This window comes from Anopheles cruzii, chromosome 2 (genome assembly GCF_943734635.1).
Source record: "Anopheles cruzii chromosome 2, idAnoCruzAS_RS32_06, whole genome shotgun sequence".
Classification (NCBI taxonomy): Eukaryota; Metazoa; Arthropoda; class Insecta; order Diptera; family Culicidae; genus Anopheles; species Anopheles cruzii.
Genome location: NC_069144.1, coordinates 50,932,372 through 50,954,000, shown reverse-complemented (window position 1 = coordinate 50,954,000; position 21,629 = coordinate 50,932,372). Strand labels below are relative to the sequence as shown.

Here is a 21,629-nt window from a genome sequence, read left to right as displayed (position 1 = left end):
AGTGCAAACGGCCAGTAGGCACACCAAGTGCCAATATTTCATTCGACATGTCAAGATGGTCTTGCGTTCTCTCTCTATCTCTCTCTCTCGCACTCTATCCGCTTCTTTAGCTGGTGGTTTGTCGCCAATTCGGTACCGACCAGAAGTTGCCGTAGAACAGTTGTTTGGGGTTTTGTGCCGTTTGGGGGCCAAATAATAAACACAACGATTGTTGTTGACCAATCGATTCCGACTTTTGGGGCCACAGAATGGAGCACAGCTCACAAAGGTGGACAGCGGAGGTGGAAAACCGGTGCGTCTAAATAGAACAGCAACAGGCGGCCACGGGGGTGCTCGCAGGGTTTATGCTCTTCGAAGCAAACCGTGCGGCGCCTCGTGCGGCTGACGTTGGATTAATCCTGCCATCAAACGCTGCGTTCGGGAATTTTTGGTGGGACCCGTTTTTTTTTCTTCGAGGGCTGGCTATGCTGGTCAGACAGACATTTTGTGGTGACACTCCGTAAGTTGTGCTGCGTTTGCCGATGTGCCGGTCGTCGTCTGGTAGGCAAAACATACTGCCCATGCTCCACGACAACACTCGGCTCGCCGTTGGCCGATGATCTTTTGGCGCCTGTTTTAATTCTTTCGCGTACTTTCGCCACACTTTGCGATACGATTTGTTGGGCCAAACAAACAGACAAACCAACAACCAAAAAAAAAAAAAAAAAACGCCACAAGAACCCACCGAAAAAGGCTACGCTTTCGGAAAGTGCTTCACCGGCGGCGGCGGCGGCAGCAAAAACGCACAAACAAGCCACACGAATCAACCAAAGGAAAAAAGGGTTCGACAAAAATGGGGTAAAAAGTAACAAGTGCTAGAGAGTCGTCGGGGCGGTAGAAAAAGGCGTAAAACACGCACCACACACACGCAAAAGAGCGCCAAAAACCACTGCTTCAGCAGAGAGAGAAAAGGAGAGGTCGGGCCGGGCCGAAAAAATGGCACCAAAAGAACACGTGGCAAGAAAGGAAGGCCGCGGAAGAAAACATGAGCACATGCTTACATGTGTACATTATGTGTGTATGACATCAGGTTTGAAACCTTTTATTTTTTGCCTTCGTCGGTTTTCGGCTTCGGTTTTATTTTTCTTCGGGACCTTTGGTCGTTTTTAAATTTCCTGTTTACGCAAACACATTCCTAATTGGGCGTTTCCTGACCGACCGACCGGCTGATGGAGCGAATCAGAAGTGGTGTCCGAAAGAATGGCCCCCTCTCTCTTGGTCGGCCTCTTGGTAAACATTGTCAAGATGATGTTGTTGTTGTTGTGGTTTTTTTTGCTGTGAGTCTGTGGGCCACCGTTTCGTTCCACTTTCGCGCGGCGCGGGATTATGAAATCACCCTGGGGATTCGCGTGGATGCGTCAAAGGCGGGTCCCCGTCTTGTTAGGCGATCCAAACCTGTCCGATTTGGCGTCGAGTTGCGTAGGTTAGGGCACGCGGGCCTGGGGACTGGGGGGCCTGGCTGAAGACATCTGGCGGCCAGCAGCGCGTAGATCATCTGTGTCCCTCTCCACATCGTCGTTATTTATATCCGACGCCGGTTCGTGACCGGCCACCTCGTCGGGACCACGGTAGCCGAGGCGAGCTGGTGCGCTAGTAAGTCACCCGTAGACCCGCGGACAACAAGCGGACAACTCCACCCCAACTTTTTGACGGGATGGGAATGCTAACCCGCGGATTCCAAGGTAACCGGGATCCGGGACGAGGGCGAATAAAGCCAACGGGCAGCGCGCGAAGGGAAATCACAAATCTTAATAGGAATTTCGAGCATTTTCCCTTACGTCTCCGCTTCTTGTTCTTCTTCGTCGTCGCCGTGCTCGTGCGGCCGGAAAATGTTCGCGCCGCCATTTTTCGCCATTCGCGGCAGGTTGCAGGATTTGCTGCTCGGTGCACCCTCGGGCCGCTCGCCGGTTGTTGTTTGCATTTATTTTAAGAGAAGAAAAAGACGGGTTCAACATTCGCCGGGCTGTCAAAACCGAGGTTGACAGATGCACGGCTGTCGCCGCCGAACGGGATCGACGGACAGGATAATCCGACGGTATGGGAATGGAATTTACTTGGAATTCGGAAAACTCCCATCTCCGGCTGCGGTGCACGTGGATTTTCTGCATCCTTCGGCATATTACTAATTCAGCATTGGCAAAAGCTCCAACGCACGCAAACGTTTCAATCATTCGTTACGTGTACCGAACTCACCACAAACCACAGCGAGCGAGAGCGTGAGAGCTGGTGGGAGTCAACAAGTGGCAAAGTGACTGGGCGGCAGGACTCCGATCCGATCCTCTGAAAAATGCATTAAGTTTGAGCGAAGTTTTTAATTGAATTGCATACTATCTCCTGGCAGTCGGAGCGAGCGCCCAACACACGCCCAGAGGTCCATCGATCGTGGCTGCAAACTTTGATCACCTTTTGCCCGGACTGATGGTGGAGCGGTGGTTTCGGCTTGGGTGGTTTTTTTCTGCTGTGCTACTCCTTCGCTTATCTCAGGCAGCAATTTATGCTCCCGTTTTTTGCACCTCGTGGGTCGTAGCATGGAACACCGTGAGCACACTGCACTTTGGCGCTGCAATATTTAGATCCGAAAAAAGCGCCCCCAAACTCGTGGACCGTTACACCGTCTACCGGCAGTTTGGTGGTGAAAGGGTTTTTTGGGGACAGTGCGGCCAGATATGGTCCAACGACCAACCGAGAAATAGTTGGACCCTGGTACGGGTTTTAATTAATTTCCCCCTCAGAACAGCGGGTGCTTTTCTCGATAAATATCTCAACTTACCGGCCGGCCTGGCCGGTTGCATTCCGGGCGGACTCCGGAATACGGGGCAAGGAAAACCGTCTCTGGCGTCGTCAGCCCGTTACGCAGCATTCGTTAGAATGACGCGCGCGCGGTGCACACGCGCGAATGTAGGTTTCTGGTTTACCAGTCCACCAGTTCCGCACTGTTTTGTTTTTGTCCCCATTCTTGGCCATTCAACATGATTTGAGCATACCTCAGCGTATGCGTCCAGCGCACACACACACACATACAAGCGAGGGCGCGCGCTTGGCCGCCGCATGCATACACGGGGAATGTTGAGCATAAACCCCCGGCCTCAAATATGGTTGTCGTCCATTCACGAGAGCGCGCGCGCGAGACTTTACGATGGAAGTGATGCTTGGGTGGCCGAAAGGGGTCGGGGGGAATGCATTGCAGCCGTGCCATATTCGTGGGCCCCGTTCAGGGAGCAACAGCATCGCGTTTATGATTCTCGGCCCCGGGTTCCGCCTAGCCCGTTCTTTCTGCCTTCGGGTTTCGCCTCTGGCTTTCTCTGTCGCGAAACGATTGGGGTGTATTAGATTACCGGGGGGAGTGCGGGGAGGTTGGTGGTTGGTGTTCGGAGAGAAGGGGTTGTAAACAACCCAACCCTAGCCACTAGGGTAGCCTTGGCCACCGGTCGCCGGGACCCCGGGTTTCCGTTCCATCATCGACCACGAAGTCAAAACTAAGCCACCGACATAATGGCGCATAAGCATAAGAACGGCCCAGCATAAGAACAAAAATTGCATCACACACTGCGACGCAGACAAGGGGCAGAAAACCGACGGGATGCACGGGATGACCGCGGGGAACATTCTTTTCCAGGCGCGCGCGCTCGGATCGAATTACGGGCCGATAGAAAGTTGTGCTGGAATGTTCCTCCTTGACGGGTTCCCCTGTCGTTCTTCGGCCCCGGGCGACCCCGGGACGCCCCGTCTTTTGCAAACAGACCCGCCGTCCAGCCAGTCACGATGGACTGACGCTCCGACACAGTGGCGTAGCGTTGCCGGACTTCTGATACTCCCGGGTTCGGGACGAGCACCGATCGAACGTCACGGGCCCGGGCAAGATGCATTTAGCTGTCTTATTGCCAGTGGATGGGTTTTGATTTTGCCTGCTCGATCATGGTTATCGAGATTGACGGACGCGTACGTGTGTTTGTTGCTTTAAATAACAAATTAAATCTTCCACAAATAAATTATAAATTTATTACTGTCAACCGTTTGAATGTGTCTGACCAAAGCGCACAAAATGGTATATTAAAATACTGATACTTTATTCAGTTCAGCAGATCGTTGCGGACCAAATTGGACAAAATCAGGAATTCTACAACCTGTGGGCCACAAGAATATCTGTCGGCCACATGACAAGGCATAGACAAGGTACAAGAGACCTAAACGTACCTGATTCGTGGAGAAAAAAATCTGGGTTCAACTTCCACATGATGGTTTTGCATCACTTTTTCGTGATCATTTCGTCCGATACCGTTCCACAACCACCGTGACTTCTGGTCAATAGGTTAACCCAAGAAACCGTGGAGATATGAGCCGAAACGAAGAATGTGTCGTAGGCTATTCCAAACAAGGACTGTTTGGACCGAAACAAATGTAGACCTAGACGTATTGCATAGAAACAGGAAAGCTTCACTGGCGAGAAGAACTTAGAGACTTAGAAGAATTACTCAAGATTTTTTTTATTTAAAAAAAATACCCCATATTGTTCTGCCACAGCAGTACATCAATCACTTGATGCTATTTTGCAACAGAAAGCCAGTCAGGCAGTGACCGATGATTATTAACTCTTTATACCTATCTGCTAGCTCGCCTTCTCAATGAATGGAATAACAACTGTAACGTTTTTTCGCGTTACGTGGGCTAATTTGTACCATTTCGTGCATGCCGTCAACGTACAGAATCTGCAACAGAATCGTATTTTAGTACGTATTTTACGCAACAAGGAGAAGCCGAGATCGGCTGCCGTAGGTGGTTGGCCGCTCTGAGGGTGGCTGGCGTTCACGCGGAGCGATTATAAAGATCGTAAAAAAGACAATCTCATCGAAACGGACGACGACGGGCCTCGGGCCGAACAGGGGCCACCGACTGGCCACACGATCGCTGGCGCTTGGAGTCGACCAGCAGCCGACTCCTTGGACATGCACGAACAATTTAATCACGCACTTACTCGCAACCATCCGCCGGACCGCGAATAGCGTATCGGTGTTGAAACAATTTAACGTCAAAATCGCGGTGGCGCACTCGCGCTGTGTGTGTGTCGCACACGCTCGTAAAACAGCACTTAAGATGCACTAAGGAAATGTGCATTGCTCGAAAAAAAAAACTTTAATAAATCCCCATGATCGTGCCAACCACAACACACACACACACGTGCGCTCACGCACGCACGCACGCGCCGTGATCGGAATAAACGCGCGGTGAGCGGCCGCAGATCACCCGGGGGCCCCCCCCCCCAGGCGACCACACAGTGCTGCCCGCCGGCGGCCGAGTGACGGAAAAATGATTTATGACGGTGTTGAAACGTCAGGACGCACCGCAACCGGCACTTATTAACGCACTTGTCAACGCCGCCCCGGCACGGCACGGCGGTGCACGGATTGTCACGGGCCAATTGCTTCATTTTCCGACCGAGCACATCACGAGGCGCGGACCGCCAGGAAAATTAACGTACGAAGGTGTGAAGTGCATTTGTCCCGCTTTTCCATTGCGCGGCTCGCGACCGTTTTTAATGGGGCTTAAAATGACGTCTACGAGTCAAACATTCGGCCTGTCGAAGTTAAGGCCACTTTCGGGGAGGGCGAGTCTCTGGCTAGAATCTTGAGTTTGAACTAAGATACTAAAGTGCATATCTTTTTCCTTGTGTACCGAGCTTTAATTAATTCATCTCTGTTGCTCCCTGTAACGTTGTGTTTTTACTATGTATCTACTATTTATTCTACTGCTATACCAAAGTGAATATAGTACTAGTAATTCTCCGACATTTGCAGGTAAAATATGCTCGGGGACAGAGCGATGAGAGCTCAGGAAATACCGGCTATCGTGACTTCACGAAAGCGTTCACTATTTCTAAACGCCTTCCATCGCTGTCAGCAAATGCCAATAAATGTATATTACATAATTGGAAAGACATAAAAATGTAATAACTTCTGAGTTGAAATCGATCGTCGTTGACTATTCATTTGTCGTTTGCAATTTAATCGAGAACCTTTCTTCGCTTGTTGCATTTTCTCGAATGTTTTAACTGCAGACGAACCGAATTTTTGTTGGAAATTCAACGACCGTTTTCTGGTGATCGATATGATGATCAATGATCGAGACTCTAGTAAAGCAACAATACTTAGACAAAGTTCTCAAGTAACCGAAATCAAAATGTTCGTTTCCCAAAGGGAGTTACTTCTCTTGAGGCATCAGATTCATGGCTTTTCTGGAGTGTTTGTTTAATAAGAATCTTCCTTAATAAACTATTCAAATTGAAATTTTAACGATCTGGTTTGCCATTTGAAACACCAAAATTTCCACCAACAAAACTGTCGCTTTCGAAACACGAGAAAAAAATATCCTCTTTATCATTACCATTACCTTCGCTCTTCCTTCCAGATCGTCCCAGATTGGCTCCCGATGCTGGCGGGGCGAAAAGTATGCGCCGCCCCGTCATCGATCGATCGACCCGTCGGCCACTGTCTGATCGCGCGCCTGAACGCTGAACGCCTTCGCTTTCCCAGGTGGCCCCAGTGCCCCGCACCAACCAACGTACCGTGGCGCACCCGATTCCCGATGGTCCCAGCCCGGGCCCAGGCCGGGGCCGGGCCAGTGCCGACCTCAGAGTGATCCGCCCGGTATGTGCACCATCCTCCGATCGGCGGCGGCATCCAACGACGACGACGATGAGCATCGAATCGAACCGGACGAACACTTCCCCGACTAAGTCGGTGGCTTTGGCGGGCAGGCCGAGGCGGGGCTCCGAAATGGGGGTCCCGCTGGTGTCCTGGGGACGCACCGGCCACCCGTCACCACCGACCAGCGCCCGAACCAAACAGTCACCAGCGCCGACGACGGCGGCGGCGCTATCATTAGGCACGCGTGGCGGTACGCCGCAGGCATCGCCGACGGATGGTGGCGGTGGTGACCGCCGGCGGCCGCCCGGCGGGGTCCGGCGCGGTGCCCCGCGGTGCCGCCAGCTGCTGCTGCTGCCGCTGATTATGCTCCTAATTGCCGTTATTGACCACGGCGAAGGTAATGTCTATATTCTGTGTCGTCCCCGGGTGTGGCACCGTGCCCGCTGGGCTCCACATCTCTCTCTCTCTCTCTCCTTCTCTCGATCAATTGGCGGTTCACGTGGTGCGTGTTGCGTGTTGCGGGCCAACTGCAGTTGCAATTGCAGCTCGACGCGTGCGTGCGTGCGAGGTGTTTACTTTTGCCCTCAAACGGGCCACGATCGTGGGTCTCTCTAGCAAATTAACTGCGTTGACATAGATCCGGACTGTGGAGCGCCATTGGCTCAGGCTTCAGCCCGAGAGGGATTTGATTTATTGAAAACGCGTCACGGTCCCCACACGGGTCTCCGGGAGGTTTCTTACCTGTTGTCGCGTCCACAACGGCATTCCAGCCCAGCCACCCAAAAACCTCATTTACGCCGAGCCAAGCCGAGAACGGTCGACGCCGCCGCACAGGATTAATTAATTGAATCGCCTATCTGCGTGCCGGATCGATCGGATCGACTTCCAATTGATTTGCGCCCGGATTGCTGGGGGGGCCGGGCTGGCACACAATTGGGTGCCGCCTGGTGGGGCGGGCACATATTTTAACCGCTCCCAAGCATACAATTATTGCAGTAATTTATAGCATCGGCTTCGGCGTGGAATTACTACGCCATCCAGCGCCGCTGAGCTTAGTTTTAGGAGGATGTACCGCGCGTTTGCTTAGTTCTTTTTAATTTTGCATTTCGATTACCGTCAGCCCCCGGTTATTGGGGACAGCGTGATTTATGATACGCGCGCGCCCGGTTCAACGTGGCCCGCAACGCGGCTTCAGTTTCTATGTTTAATTATTTTCATGATGCAATGCTCGGGCCGCGGGCAACGATTTATTTCGTTTCGAACATTCAAGGTCCAGCATCCAGCGCCAAATCCCTTCCCAAATGTCGCTAGACGCGGCAGCTGCATCCGCTTGCATCGAACTGCATCGAACTGCATCGAACGTCATCGTTGCAATGGACGCTTATTTTTAACCATCTTGGTCGACCGACGTTCGGCGAGTTCCGGGGCAGCGCCCGTGTGCACTCACCCTGCATGGAGTGCATCCGTCGACCTTGACACTGTGCCAAATCGCGGCCCATTCGGCCGCCTTGAGACGCCTCCGGTCCTTCCGTTTTACCGAGCTGGACTCGATTTGCGAAAAGGGTGCCATGCTCGGGTGGACCTCAAAGTGGCAGCGACAAATTGGCGACAAATGGCAAATGGCCCCCACGCGTCCGTCGTCGACTCTGACACTCGTCGGGTCGATGGATTGCGCACACTGAACACGACTCAACGTCCAGCGGGCGGACTGGCCTGGCCCGGACAGATCGTAGGATGCGCCACGAACGGATGCTGGCGCCGTTCTGCGCCGGTGAGTCGGACTCGGTCAACCTTCGAGCCTCTGTGACGGGCGTGTCAAGGTGCTAGTCCTGTACGATTTGATGCACGCGAAAATGGAAACATGACTTCGGTCGCCCCGGCCCCGGATGCACACATGATCGCCCATCGGTGGGGCTTTTCGCTAGAAACATCATCGAGTCAGCCTCTTTGAAGTGATAAAACTCTAAAAGACATTGAACACCAAAACAGCATGAGCTATAGATCAATTGAAACTAAATGCAGGCCTGTGACTTAGATAGTATTGGCCATTGACAAAGACCAAAGAACTTTTATTCAACGTGAAAGGAACAAGTAAGGATTATACGTATCAAGCTATTGAACTGTTTATTTTAAGTTAACGGCTCAAGCGACCTAGTTGACAAAGGAAAACTTGAAGCTACATACAAAAGGGTTTGCAATAAACACAGTAAAAATAGAGGCCAAAATGAGCGTATTGAACCTAAAAATATAAACATGAAACAAAAGTAAAACAAAAGTAAAGGACATTTCTTCTTCTTATAACCCGCTCAGTTGCGAACAAGTGAACATTGGCGAGCAACAAGGGGACAGCAACAACAGGTATGAAATCGGATTTTATTTCAAAGAAATCACTAGTTTATTGGATTCAAATGATAAACATTTACCTTTAACGAGACACATTCGCAAGTTGTTGTTGCATTTGCGTGTCAATTTCGTCCAAAAGTTTTTGTAGTTGGGCGTCCTCAATTTTTTTTTGGTGGCCTCCCAGGCTCTTTGTTTGTGAAGTTAAAATCGTCATGTTAAAATTTTTAAAAACCACTCAAAGCATTGCGATCATCTAAGAGCATGATCACCATAAGCTTCAAAAAGCATTTGAAGCGATACTGTAGCAGTTTTCTGGAACAGGTATCAGAAAAGCGATGATGTCCTCATTTCGTACTTTTCAGGCATAAAACTCGACATATTCGAATCATATTTCGACATGAAATCTTTTGCCCGATGTCAAAACAAGGTAATGTTATCAAAACCGCATTATGAGGAGGACCAAACTGACAGCTAGAGTCATCTGTTTACTCAATCCGGTTTCATACTTTTAGACCTCGTTTAGTGGTGTCGAATTACTTAGTTAGATGTTCAATAATCACTATTACATCATTACTTGAAGCTACTTACTTGCTGACGTATTGGTAAAAGTCAGTGTTTGGTTCGCTTCCTTACAGCGCTTGATTGATTATGTTATGGATCATCAGCCCCGATCATTCGGGACACTGTCCAAGCGACACGTTGACTGTACTTTATTACGCTCTGTAGCTTATATTTAAATTAGAAAGGATCGAACCACTTAGAGTGGTGTGGCCGCGCTGTGGCCGGTCGAAACACAGGGAGAAAAAAAGGAACTCACACAGCCCAGATTTCGCCCCGAGCGTCGCATTGCCAGCGCAGCCCATTAATCCGGTTTAATCGCGCACGGATTGCCGGGCAGCGGAGGAAAATAGTAGACTTTGCGGATATTTATGGGATATTAAATTTATGACAGTAGCGTACCCGATAATCACACCCGTGAGTACGCCGGCCATGTTCTCCACTTCCGGTCGACCTGTCGCCTAGGACTAGTGGAACCCCGCCCCAATAGGGCCCGGTCGGAGTGAATGCACCTGGAATCGATGGCTACCGATCGATGAGATACCGGAACGCGCCACTTCGCGCGCGCCATTTTTCACGATCGGTAACCACCGGCCCGACCCCAAACGGGGCGCGTTTATGCTTTATGTTTCCCTTTCCCGGCTCATCACGCGACCAGGGTCGACTCCGGGAGGGCCCTCCGGGAAGGCTTTCGCTTCGCAAATGGCCGTTGTCGTCGGTTGCTCGCTGCTCGCTTTTCCGATCTCGCATAGTTGAGATCATCGAACTTTCATAGTTAAAGAGCACCGAGCGCTTCCTTCCCCGGGGCGAGGCCCGCTACCGGTGCAGAACCATGGCACCGGCCCGAGAAGGGGCGAAAGCCAGTGCGAAAAGAACAAACCAATTTTCAGGCGTAATGCGTAGCCGCGGGGATGGGCAAGGGATGGGCGTGCAGCATAAGCAGGGAGCATGGACATCGGGCCACCGAGCCAAACTGCAAATTACTGCCGCGACGGCGTGTCAAGATGCGACCGGCGGATAATTTAACGACCGACGCAACCGAACCACCAGGAGCCCCCCGGGGCAGTGGGGAGGCGCATCCTGCGCCTTGCCCTGCGTCGGGCCCGAAAACATAGCCGCGGCCGCATCAGCGTCAGCGCCAGCGATTTGCGCGTACGTAAAAATAATGCACCGGTCGCGTTGCGCGCGTAAAATTGCAGGCGGGCTGCGATTTGCACAAGATTAGCCGCCGCACGGTCACAAGAATGAGGGGGTGAAAATACGCCGCCGTCACCATCGCGGCACACCATCCTCTGACCCCTCCTGGAGCGCCTTGCGGGGCTTCGGACCGCATGACGGAACACGACGAAACCGCATCGAAAAACGGCAAAATCTGGCCCAAGTCATCGGCCTTGCTGCGAGATATTTCTGGCGTCACGCACCGTGAACTCGCACGAGTGGTAGCGATGCGACCGAGGACATCACTGCTTTAAATACGCCTGCCCTTAAAGGTATCGCTCAGCACGGTTCCAGTTCAATCATTTTCCTACTAAACGCTCAAAAGAAAATTCAGATTAATTCAGATGTTGGTATGACTCGGGGTCTTCTTCCACAAAACTTCAACAACCATCGTAGATGTGAGATAAATATTCTCACCCATGCAAGCATCTAACTCTCACTTGTTGCTGCTCAGTGGATCGTCAGCAGATTTTAGATGAATTTCAACAGTATTTTCAACATCTAATTTGCTTTAAGAAAATCTAAGATTCGTTAGCTTGATTTCATAAGTTGTTGGCTTTTTACTCAGAGTTTATGTTTTCTACGACTGGTCCTGGGAAATACCGAATCCAGATCCGAATACAGTTTCTTATTTCTACCTGAATTAAGTTTCGAGTACCTTGTCTTGCGATTATCTGCTTGACTCATTTGAAGTATAAGAGGTATTCGCCTATTCACTACGGCGATTCGTCACGTTCTACGTCAATGCAAGTAATGTGACATCCCAACTACTTTCATTCCTGTTGTGGCAATTGAAAACAACATTGCTCCCGTAGACTAGGCTAATAAACAAAATGCTGATTTTCTCCCTTAAAACTGTTTGCTCTGCTATGTAATAGAAAACAGGCAACTAGGAGACTAAATCTTAACATCTCGGATGTCTTTGGCTCCCAATTCAGCAGCGCAGAATTTAGATCATTTCTGGTTATATCCATTATCGAATGTTATTGTTAACAAGGCTAATTGCTGAGCTACTAATTCACCATTAACCAGCACCTTTTTTTGATCTTTGGTACGCCAAAAATAAGGTGTAAATGTATTAGTGAATACTTTTCAATTCGATTCAACTTCAGACAATAATTCCTCTGAGGATTCTCCCATGTCTTGCGACGTCTTGTTTACTTGGCTATAGTCAGGGTCTTGTCCAAACCGGGACTGACCAATTGCAAACCGTGATCCACACAAACAGTGTTCAGTAGATCAATCAAATTTTCGAGCGAATATTTTTAGCCCATCGCTAATTGAGGGCCACAGTATTGGGCCGATCCCGTTTGGATCCGCCGGGGACGCCCATGCACTATTTGTGCATAAAATTTATTGCAAAATCGTACGCGCCGTTTACGCGGCTCGTCGCCGTAATGATGGCAAACGGTGGTGCGTTTAAAATTACTTCGACGCGGCGCGAAGCACAAACACATCAACTCCCGTCGTCCGGCCGGAGGCAAATATAGGCCAAGCCGAGTGCGGAGACGGAAGTTTAATGGCCACCATCCATCATCGGCCGGCGTCGGTGTGCGGGATGGGGCACCTGTGGGCACCTCTAAGTGGGTTAAATGCAGATCGACCCGCAGATTGTCAACTGTCAAAACACACCGCAGTTGGCTCGGCCTCGGCCGTAGACCGGTACACTGTACGTACGTGGTAACCCCTGACCTGTTTGAAGACCTGCTAGTGGTCTCTAACGGCGGAATGGAACGGCGATGGATCGAGAGAGAGGAAGAGGGAGAGCGATTTACAAGTCAACAAATTCCTTATCACGCACTACCCATGGAGGCGCATTTGCCGGAGACCTTTCGGCTTCAGAAGGCCTCCGATGTGCCGGAGAAGGCTGAAGTTTCGAAGCCATTCTTCGGAGGTTAAATATTTAAACAAGGCGCACGGCGTGAGGCGTATTTCCACCCTACCCAGGAGCCCAAGCGACTCGGCCTGTCGGAGTGTCTGGGAGCAGGACAGCCGGACCAGGACCGAATGAAACTGGCTCGGTCAGCCTGCCTTTTCTTCCGTCTGCGACGGTTCAGGATGCGGTCTGGAGTTTTCTGCCTTTCCCACGCCCGACGAGGAAAGGAATCCCAAGACCGTCCGAAGCATAAAAAGCACTCTCCCAAGGCTCATATTTCTCCTGGTGGTGCCCGAAAGCCGGGGAGGGGGAGCCTTTTCCGAGATTGCGTTTTCCCGTGTTTCCACGGGCTTTCCACATCCTCCAGCCGTGTTTTTGGCTGGTCCGCGCTCGACTCCCACGGCACAAGTAAAATCAACGTGCCATTGTGGGAGCCCGCTATAAAACGAGCCCCGCACCGTCCGAGGGCCGTTGTCCGGTTTTTTGTTTTTGCCTTGGGTTTTTTTCTGGGTCCGTTTTCATGCTCTCCCGAGCTTTTCCACCCGCCCCAGTTTTCCGTCCCACCAAAAAAGGACAAAAGTCGCACACAGCCCGGGCGCATAAGCACCCAAAAGTAGTACCGCCGGAAATCCGCCCGCCCGGTCCGGGTGGGTGAGGCTGGCGTTGACATTCGTCCGTCAATTCTATCCCTCGCCTCGCCCAAACCTTCCCCCACGCACCAACAGACTGTCGGCAAACGGCAAGCAAGCGCCGCTAATACAATTACGCACTACGCCGTCTGGCGGCTCGCCGAAAGACCCGCCAAAGACGAAGAAAGTGTGCGGCTAAACGGGTGGGTGGGGCGGCAGGGGGATGATGGCGTAACAGTCTATGGTCATCGCCACCGGCAGCCGCCGGCCGCCGGCCGCCGCCGACCGGCGGTGTCTGGCTCAGGTGGGCCACGAGGATGATGAGAATGAAAGTTTTTCACGGTCACTCGTCTGGGTGAAGGTTACGTACGCACGCCGCCCAGCCAGTCAAGGGTCGGGCCGGGCCGGGCCGGCCTGGGTTGGGACGGGGACCTTGGGACTGCTCTGCTTCACCGTGTGTTTGTGCAATCCTTCTCCCTCCGTCGCCGCCGCCCAAAGGAAAGCCAAAAGGAAAAAAAGTCGTTTTTATTTTCCTTACTCCAGCCACGGCAGACGGTCGAGTTTTCGGGCGAATTCGGGGTTTTCTTGGCCTTTTTGCGGTTGTGGTGAGCCGTGGTTTGCCGTGCCCGTGGGCCGCGGAATGTGAGTCGTCATGCCTTCCCCCTCGCTCCCCCCGGTTGCCGGCCCCCGCTACGCTGTCTGGCCGGATATTTTCTCGCCGGTTGTGCCGGCCGGCCGGCAGGGCGCTCGCTTTCGGCTTTCGGGCGGTCCGTCGAAGGCGAAATTTAAATATTTACTCCACCGTCTGGGTATGCCGGGACGCCGGGTGACCGAAAAGCGCCCGAAAAGAGTGAGCGTATTATAAATAACGCGTTATTGATGAATTTTTCATGGAGATACGCGGCCCGCCCCGAGCCGCGGACTGGAAGGCGTCTTGCGGTGGTGGTGGCCAGTGTGCGCTCCCGGGACTTTGGTAAACAGAACGCGAATCCGAAACGGTTACGGCACTGCAATTGCATTCGACAGACGCGCCAGACGCGTGATGATTTAATCGGGCTGCAAGCAGGGTTTTTTTTCGATCGCCAGTCAACCGTTTGACGATGGACGTAAGGAATTTGTTTGTGGCGTTTCAAACTGAATCCCGGGTTCGCTTTGGGAAGTGATGTAATTGGGAGCCATGCTGGAGTGAACTTGATTTGATGGGTTACTTCAAATTGTCTGGAAATTGTGGAAATTAAAATTAGCGACGAATGCAACACCGGAAAAGGAAAGTCCACCGTTTGACATCTTCCAACTCATTGAACACGATTCGATTTTGACCTTGGTTTTAGTTTGCTTATCTACCATAATCATTTTCGAAGGTTAAATATCGCCCTAACATCCTCACCGACAAAGTAAAAGACTTTATACGGTTCAATGGTTCCTTTCCCATCTCACTCACAATTTGTTGAGGCTCTTTGGAAGCAAACCGGATTCTTGAAGCCGATGTTAGTGTCCCATCGAAGAACGACTAGGTGGCACTTGTCCAAGCCGAGTCTGGAGAGTAAGCTTATAGTAGAACAACGCCTTCCGATCTCACCAAACACAGAGGCGTTCCGTCCACAGCGATTTGGCCGGGCAACCCATGTTGCTGGTTCTCCAGGACTTAAGCATCTTCTTAAGACCGACTTAGCATTCGGCACAACACGGAGATAAAAATAAGTCCACAGGCCTCATCCACACATTTACAGGCCACGAGCTTCCTGTAAATGTGTTGTAATTTTGATATTTGTTTCGAAATTTATAGATTTACTTTCAATAAAATTAAAACGTTCACTGCGGAATATTTACATCCATTGAAAGACACCTCAGTAAAATACACACACACACACACACACACACACACACACACATACAAACGACACACTAATTGGTGCGGATAAACCGCTAACTTCAATAAATGATCCAAAGCCCCGATGGCCCGATGGAGTAAATGTTGCCCCGGGGGTCGTCGACACGGGCGCGAGCATGAACGTTTCCTTTGACGGTTGGGTGGCAGCACTTTTCCAGCGGCACAAACCAATCAGTAGACACAACAAACCTGTTCTGGGTGGGTGAAAATATTTCTCGGTGGTGGCGCATCCCCATCCTTGGTATCGGTTTCGCTGCGAAATTAATGAACACGGGCGACTCCGAAACCGTGGCGAAAGGTTAACGGTCGGTCGAACGGAACGGAGCAGCACACACTTCGCGTAATATACAGCAATCGGCAGCAATTTCCTTTTGTTTTCCCGGTTTTTCGGTAACCGATACCGTCGGCGGCGGGGTGCTTCGATCCTTCACGGGATCGGGAAAATCGGTTACTGATTTGGGGCTTTGATTTACTGATCCGTGTGTGTGTGGCTCTAAGCTGCCGTCATGCGGTTATTTTCAACACAGTAAGGCACAAAATATGAAGCATAATCCATTCGCTAACAGTGCGATGCCTTGTGCCGTCAAACTGAACTGACCCATCATCGACCTATGGGAGGGTTAACGATCTGAGGATATCAATTATATGGCAGGCAACTTGTGAGGCTAAATTTCTATTATCCATACGCTACTATTTATCGGTTTGAAAGGTCATAGCTAAAATTAAATTCGGAATGCACCTTTTAAATAAATTACAAATGCTAAATACGTACGTACGTTAAAGCAACTAGTAACATGTTTACCTTATTACTTATTAATGCATCAATGGAGCTCTTTTCGTGCTCTTTTAGCATAGTGCATCGACTGGCACCGCGAACACTACTATTGCCCGTGGCCCATGGTCAAAGTGGCACGCGTTCGATCCTTCTCCCCAGCCCGCCCACAGCGCCCGCTGTTGCACCCACTCGACCATCTGCCTCCCCACTGCCAGGCGCTCGCAGATGTAAATGCACCGCGTTAAAGTGCAGCGCCCCGGCGTGGCGTCTCTCGACGCACCCACAAAAGTACCCACGGCTTTTGGTTTGGATGCACAGGGATTATGCCCGTGTGTGTGTGTGTGTGTGGATGAGAGTTGCTTTTATGTCACTTTTCGCTGCTTCCTTGGTGCGGCGACAAGATGTTTTGCATCGTGTATTATTCAGTGTCACTGCACCGCGCGCGCAATGCCAAAGGAAAAAAAGGAGCACGACAAGAACCGACGTTCCGGGGGGCCGTGGTGGTGAGAATGCAGCGGGGCAGCCGTAATTCCTTACAACACTTTACTACACGCGTCACTTTAATCCTTGTGTTTTCTGTTGCCGGTGGCTTGCTGGCACGGGTCAAAGCCAACGCCAGCAGCATCGATTTATTAACGTGTTTTTCTTTGTCGGCTAATTTGTTGAACACATTTTTTTGGGTCGTTAATTTTTAATTCCGGCCCCTCGACGATGACCTTGCGGGTGCACGATTTATGGAATCCTCCGGCGTGTTCCGGCGTGAAACTCATTCGCCCACTTTTACTGCGGCCTGACAGAAGGCCGTCAGCAGCCAGTAGTCTGCCGGCGAGGATTATCGAGCTGGCCCTTCGCATAGGCGGTGTAGCATATCCAAGATCCTTTTCGACACCCTCTCAGGTGGGTGGTGGGTGCTCCGGGTGCACCGTTCGGACGGGCCCCTGAGCGCAAAAACAGATGTCAAGTGGCTGTGGCACCAGCCACACCACTTGTGATCGCTTTTCCGGTTTCGCGCGCGCCGAGGCCCCGAACTCTTCCCCCGTGTGGATTTTCACCACTTAGACACGAAACCAGGACCTACCGCAAGAATAAAATTGGAACCACCGTCCACACCGACGGACGGCCAGGAAACCCGGTTGCGAAGCTGGCGCGGGTGAAATATTGCCCTAATTTCTGCTTTCTCACATAACGCCATCATCATTAGTGGGGAACACAACATGCTCCCGTCCGCTCGCTGTAACCGTGGGCTACAAATGGAACGACAAACCCCCGACCCGACCCGACCCAACCCGACCCGACCCGACACACACACGTGTGAGGCATGGTACGGCCGGGATGACAACCAACCCGAGAAAAACTAGTTCAGTGGGGAAAAACGATAAGCGTTTGTGAAGGAAAGAGGTTTCGGGTTCTTTGAGCTCTCTCGCTCTCGCTCTTTTACTCTTTTGAACTCGCGCCGGGCAAGGATTCAAGGATGCAACTTTCCGCCCGATGGCCTCGGGCGGCGGCGCCGGTGGCGGACACATGCGGAAACACACAAGATGTTGCCGGAAATGAGAATCCGTCGAGTAGGGCAGGAGCGAGTGAGCGAGCAGCAGTAGGAATCGTGCGCCTGCACTCTGTTTTCGCTTCAAAGGCGATCCCGGATGCCAGTCCGATTGCAAGCGTGCGATTTGGCTCCATGTTCCGGGGCAGAAAACGGGGCAATCTTTGCAGGTGCCGATGCCACAAGTGCTCCGTCCGGAATTAGCATTTTAATGGAAAGCGCTCCCGGAACATTACTGCTGTAACATGCTGTGATCGTTTGGTCCCGATTTCGGGTTTTCCAGCGTCGCTTTGCTTCTAAAGTCATTGTGTTCTTGAGGTTCTAACAAATACGGCTATAAACTTGGGCCTTTTTTCTACTTTTTAATCCTGGTCCTCTGTTCCGTGCGACAACAAATGAAATGAAGTGCTGTAACGCTGCTTTCGGTTTAAAGGTGCACAGAGTCGAAGCTCAGTTGTGAGATGCTACTCGGTCTGCGCTTCAATAACTTGCTTTTCTTCTTGCTCTTTTAACTGGACCAGAACCAAACGAATATCTGTAAGTGGATAATATTTCATAGGTTCGCAGCTTTCCGACCTCAATATCTTCTTAAGCTGGGGTGTGAGCTGAGCTTCGATAAATGCAATGTCATTAGCTTCACGGTCGGGTCGGGAACCCCTATTAAGTGAAAACAAACGCACCGACAGTGGACGGAACTATTGGATTGGATCGCCTTGAAAGCGTAGAACGGAAGTTCACACCATTCGCTGTGAGGAAGATTGACTGCACCTTATCGCATCCGATGTCTGCTGCTGGGATTCGAATCTCTTTTCTCGAGGCGTGGATGTGCTCGACGATGTTCTCTTGCCGAACAAAATATTGACTCTTCCGACTTACTGGCTATGTTACGTTTGTCTGAGTCTTCTCGTCAGCTTACGGTTTTTTCAGTACACTTAGACACTTCAGCCCTTTAAGTTTTATATTCAGTGGATTTAATCAAGTGCACGAGCGCTTTTACTTCGATCAAATGTTATCCATATTTCGTCTCCTTATCCGTTGGACTTCATGGGACGTTGTTGTCAATTATGTCTAGGAACTCGTTGACGTGGCCATGATATACCAAAAAAATAAATAAAGAATCTATTACTTTGGATTGTTTAGATAAACATAAGAATCGAGTGTATTGTTTATAGTGGTTTGGCAACACGATTCTGTCAGTTCTTTCTGGCAAAAGTCGGAATGATTGTTTAATTCCAAATAGTTTCCAATATTTTGATAAACTTGAATCGTATCGCAATTCTTAAACACCCTTATTAACCCTAAAAAGAGTACTAAAAGAGAAACCTACGCAAACGCTCTCCCAAAAGTAACGCTTCCTCGAACACGCTTCAGTCATCATCGCTGTCTGCCACGGGCCACAAAACGATCCCCAAATTTGATTGTGTAATACACGGCTGTAGACGAGCGGTGTATCCCCCCAAGCATCTGTCTGGGAACCACCCGTGCCACCCTCTTCCGGAGAAGGAAAAAAAGAACGGCGCCCCGGGCACAGGATGAAGTCGAATCGTGTCGGTCAGATGGAGGCAGGTTCTTGACGGATCTGGTACCTTCGCATTTCCAATGGACTTCAATTACTGTCTCAGCTGAGGCCAACGATATGACCGGATCGCGCCATAACTTTGGGGTTTTATTATTCCGATCCGTTCCCGACGATCGAGCGAATTAAGCTGACTTCGTGGATCGCGATCCGTAAGATGCACAGATCAAAAGTAGGCGAGCGAATGTCTTGTGACCAAAGTTGTAACCGACCGCGTGCCGCGTAAACAGGTCGCGCACTCTGTCAGTCAGTCACTTCTGGGCACTTTTTGCGACAACCACGTAGAGAGAGCAAAAACCCATTGTTTACTCTACAACCACACACACACACACACACCAGGCCGAGCGCGCGAATGGGTTGCATTTCCACCCTAATAGCTCGTGCTGCGCAAACACGCCAACGCAAAACGTCACAGCGACGCCTGCGACAATCGTACGGTCATTTGGCGATCGTGTTTGTTGGGCGGCTCTGGCTGTGTGTGTGTGCGGGATTTCGGTTGGGCCCGCGGAAGAAGATGCTGAGCGAATGCCGTTTCTGGAAGGCGGGTTGCTGCATCGCGTAATACATCCGGACACGCGAGCGGAAAGCGAATGCGTGGGGATGCGTGGTGGGATGCGTAGCCCGGCCATCATCATCTCACCCGGCAAAGGATGCAGTTTCAAGGTCGCCTCCCGCTGCTCTCCGTGTTGTTTTTTTTGCGCTTCTCTGCCGGCGTCTTCGCGAGCGGTGTTTATCGACGGCTTACGTCTTGTTTGGCAGAAGCTCTCTCTCGAGCATTTCGCGGTCCGTCATAAGCCACTAAACTGTTTGTGCAACGGAACGGTCGGATGATGGTCGCCGGTTTGGGGCTGGGGTGTTGTTGCTGGCGTTGCGATCGCCCTTGTCAAATTTGTTGGCCAAACTGCCATTCATTCGTGGTTCGAGTTTGGCCAAAACGGCCAAAAGGCTATAAATATGCATTGCGAACCTTGCATTCAGACCGTTTCATTGTCGGTTTTTATTTTTGAAATCATGTTCCAAAAACCAGACAACATTATCATTAACCTTGAACGACATCACAATTGTTCAACTATTCACAGAACGGCCCCATTCGTTGCGTTGCCAGTTAATGGACCTTTTTTTTATTTACTCATTCATACCACATCACTTCACCATTTCCTTTCTCAAATGTACCAAACGAAGTCTTTACCATTTTCAATATATAACGAAGGCAATTAGCCAAAATAACACCAAAATAAAAAAAAATCGAAATAACATTAAGCAAAAACATTGCTTGGCTTTAATATAAAAAATATAGCAACTCAGGTTCAAGGAATCTACAATATTTGTTACTTGCAACTAATTCCTACAACTTATTCCATGAGTTGCTACTGATCGAACAACTTTGTGGAGCCAAAACCCAATTCTTAGGCCCCAGCAAGTACGGATGGAAAATGTATTTTGACAAACAACGCAAACTGTTGCTCGGGGAATTAATTGCAAAGCGTTCCTGTGGTCAATATTCCACACTTTGTCACGCCGGCCGAAATGGTCGGATTTTTGCGACGACTTTTGGTCACCGGCCAAACGTGCTCGATGCCGCGCCGCGTCCGTTTGGGCGACACGAGAAATCATTGCCTTTGACAGACCCCACTGCCTTTGACAACATAAATATGAAACACTTTTTGGGGGCCCCACGTTTGTGTATGTGCACCTTCAGGCCTCGGCCGCTTGGCTTGGCATGTTTTCTGGGATTGCAAGTTTTTGTTCGTCCTCTTGCACAGATGTCGTGCTGTGGTGTTAAATCGTGCGATTTAACTGCTGTTGCCACCTTCGTACCATGTGCATCGCGAACACGATGTCACGCTACCAGACGGGCACATTACGTTTTTTTTGCTTTGGGTTTAGAGGAGGTTTTCGTGTTTTTTTTCTCCTCTCTTACGGCTGACATTACCGAACATTTCGTGTTACAGCTCGCGAACAGGAGACAGTCTACAGTCGGTGCACGATAATGGGCAACACATATAGGAATTTTGATAACTTGCACTCTAGAGAAATGCAAAGTTCACAAATGAACGGAGTGAAGTTCATAAATTAACGACACGGCACATTGTTAGTCTGGTGAAAACAATTTGTGTTAAGAAATTCTTTTGAACTAAATTTTTTTGCAATTATTTAGAACATTATTCAAAGTTCGATCTTGAAGTTGAGTATTTTTTCTATAAATCCAATGAAATATTATACAAACATAATTGAGCTCTTTCTTTGTTTTGTTTATCTTTAATGTTTTTGCAATATCGAAACTATCGTCCAACTATCGAAAAAATGTGAATCAAGTCCACTATAATTACGATCAAACATTGCTCAAAATTCGTATGCTCTCTTGTTATTAAATCATAATTTTATTAAACTAGAACAACTTTAGAATTTCAGTTAGTATCGCATTCGTTAGCATAAAACATCGTTCTAAACACGAGCTCGTAAACTGAGCTGCGTACCAAAGCAGGAACTGACTGTAGGCGACATTGGAGTTTTTTCTTTTCAACCCTCTGCCTAAACCA

The 21,629-nt window shown here is 50.2% G+C and overlaps 1 protein-coding gene across 1 annotated transcript in view; it reads left to right on the top strand.

The window, feature by feature from the left end:
* The first annotated feature begins 6,809 nt into the window (after positions 1–6,809).
* LOC128266910 (uncharacterized) overlaps positions 6,810–21,629 on the top strand; it is a 57,131-nt gene continuing 42,311 nt past the window's right edge. Inside the window, exon 1 of the mRNA XM_053003699.1 lies at positions 6,810–7,077. Coding sequence (XP_052859659.1) covers positions 6,810–7,077 — 268 coding nt within the window. The remainder of the gene's footprint in view (positions 7,078–21,629) is intronic.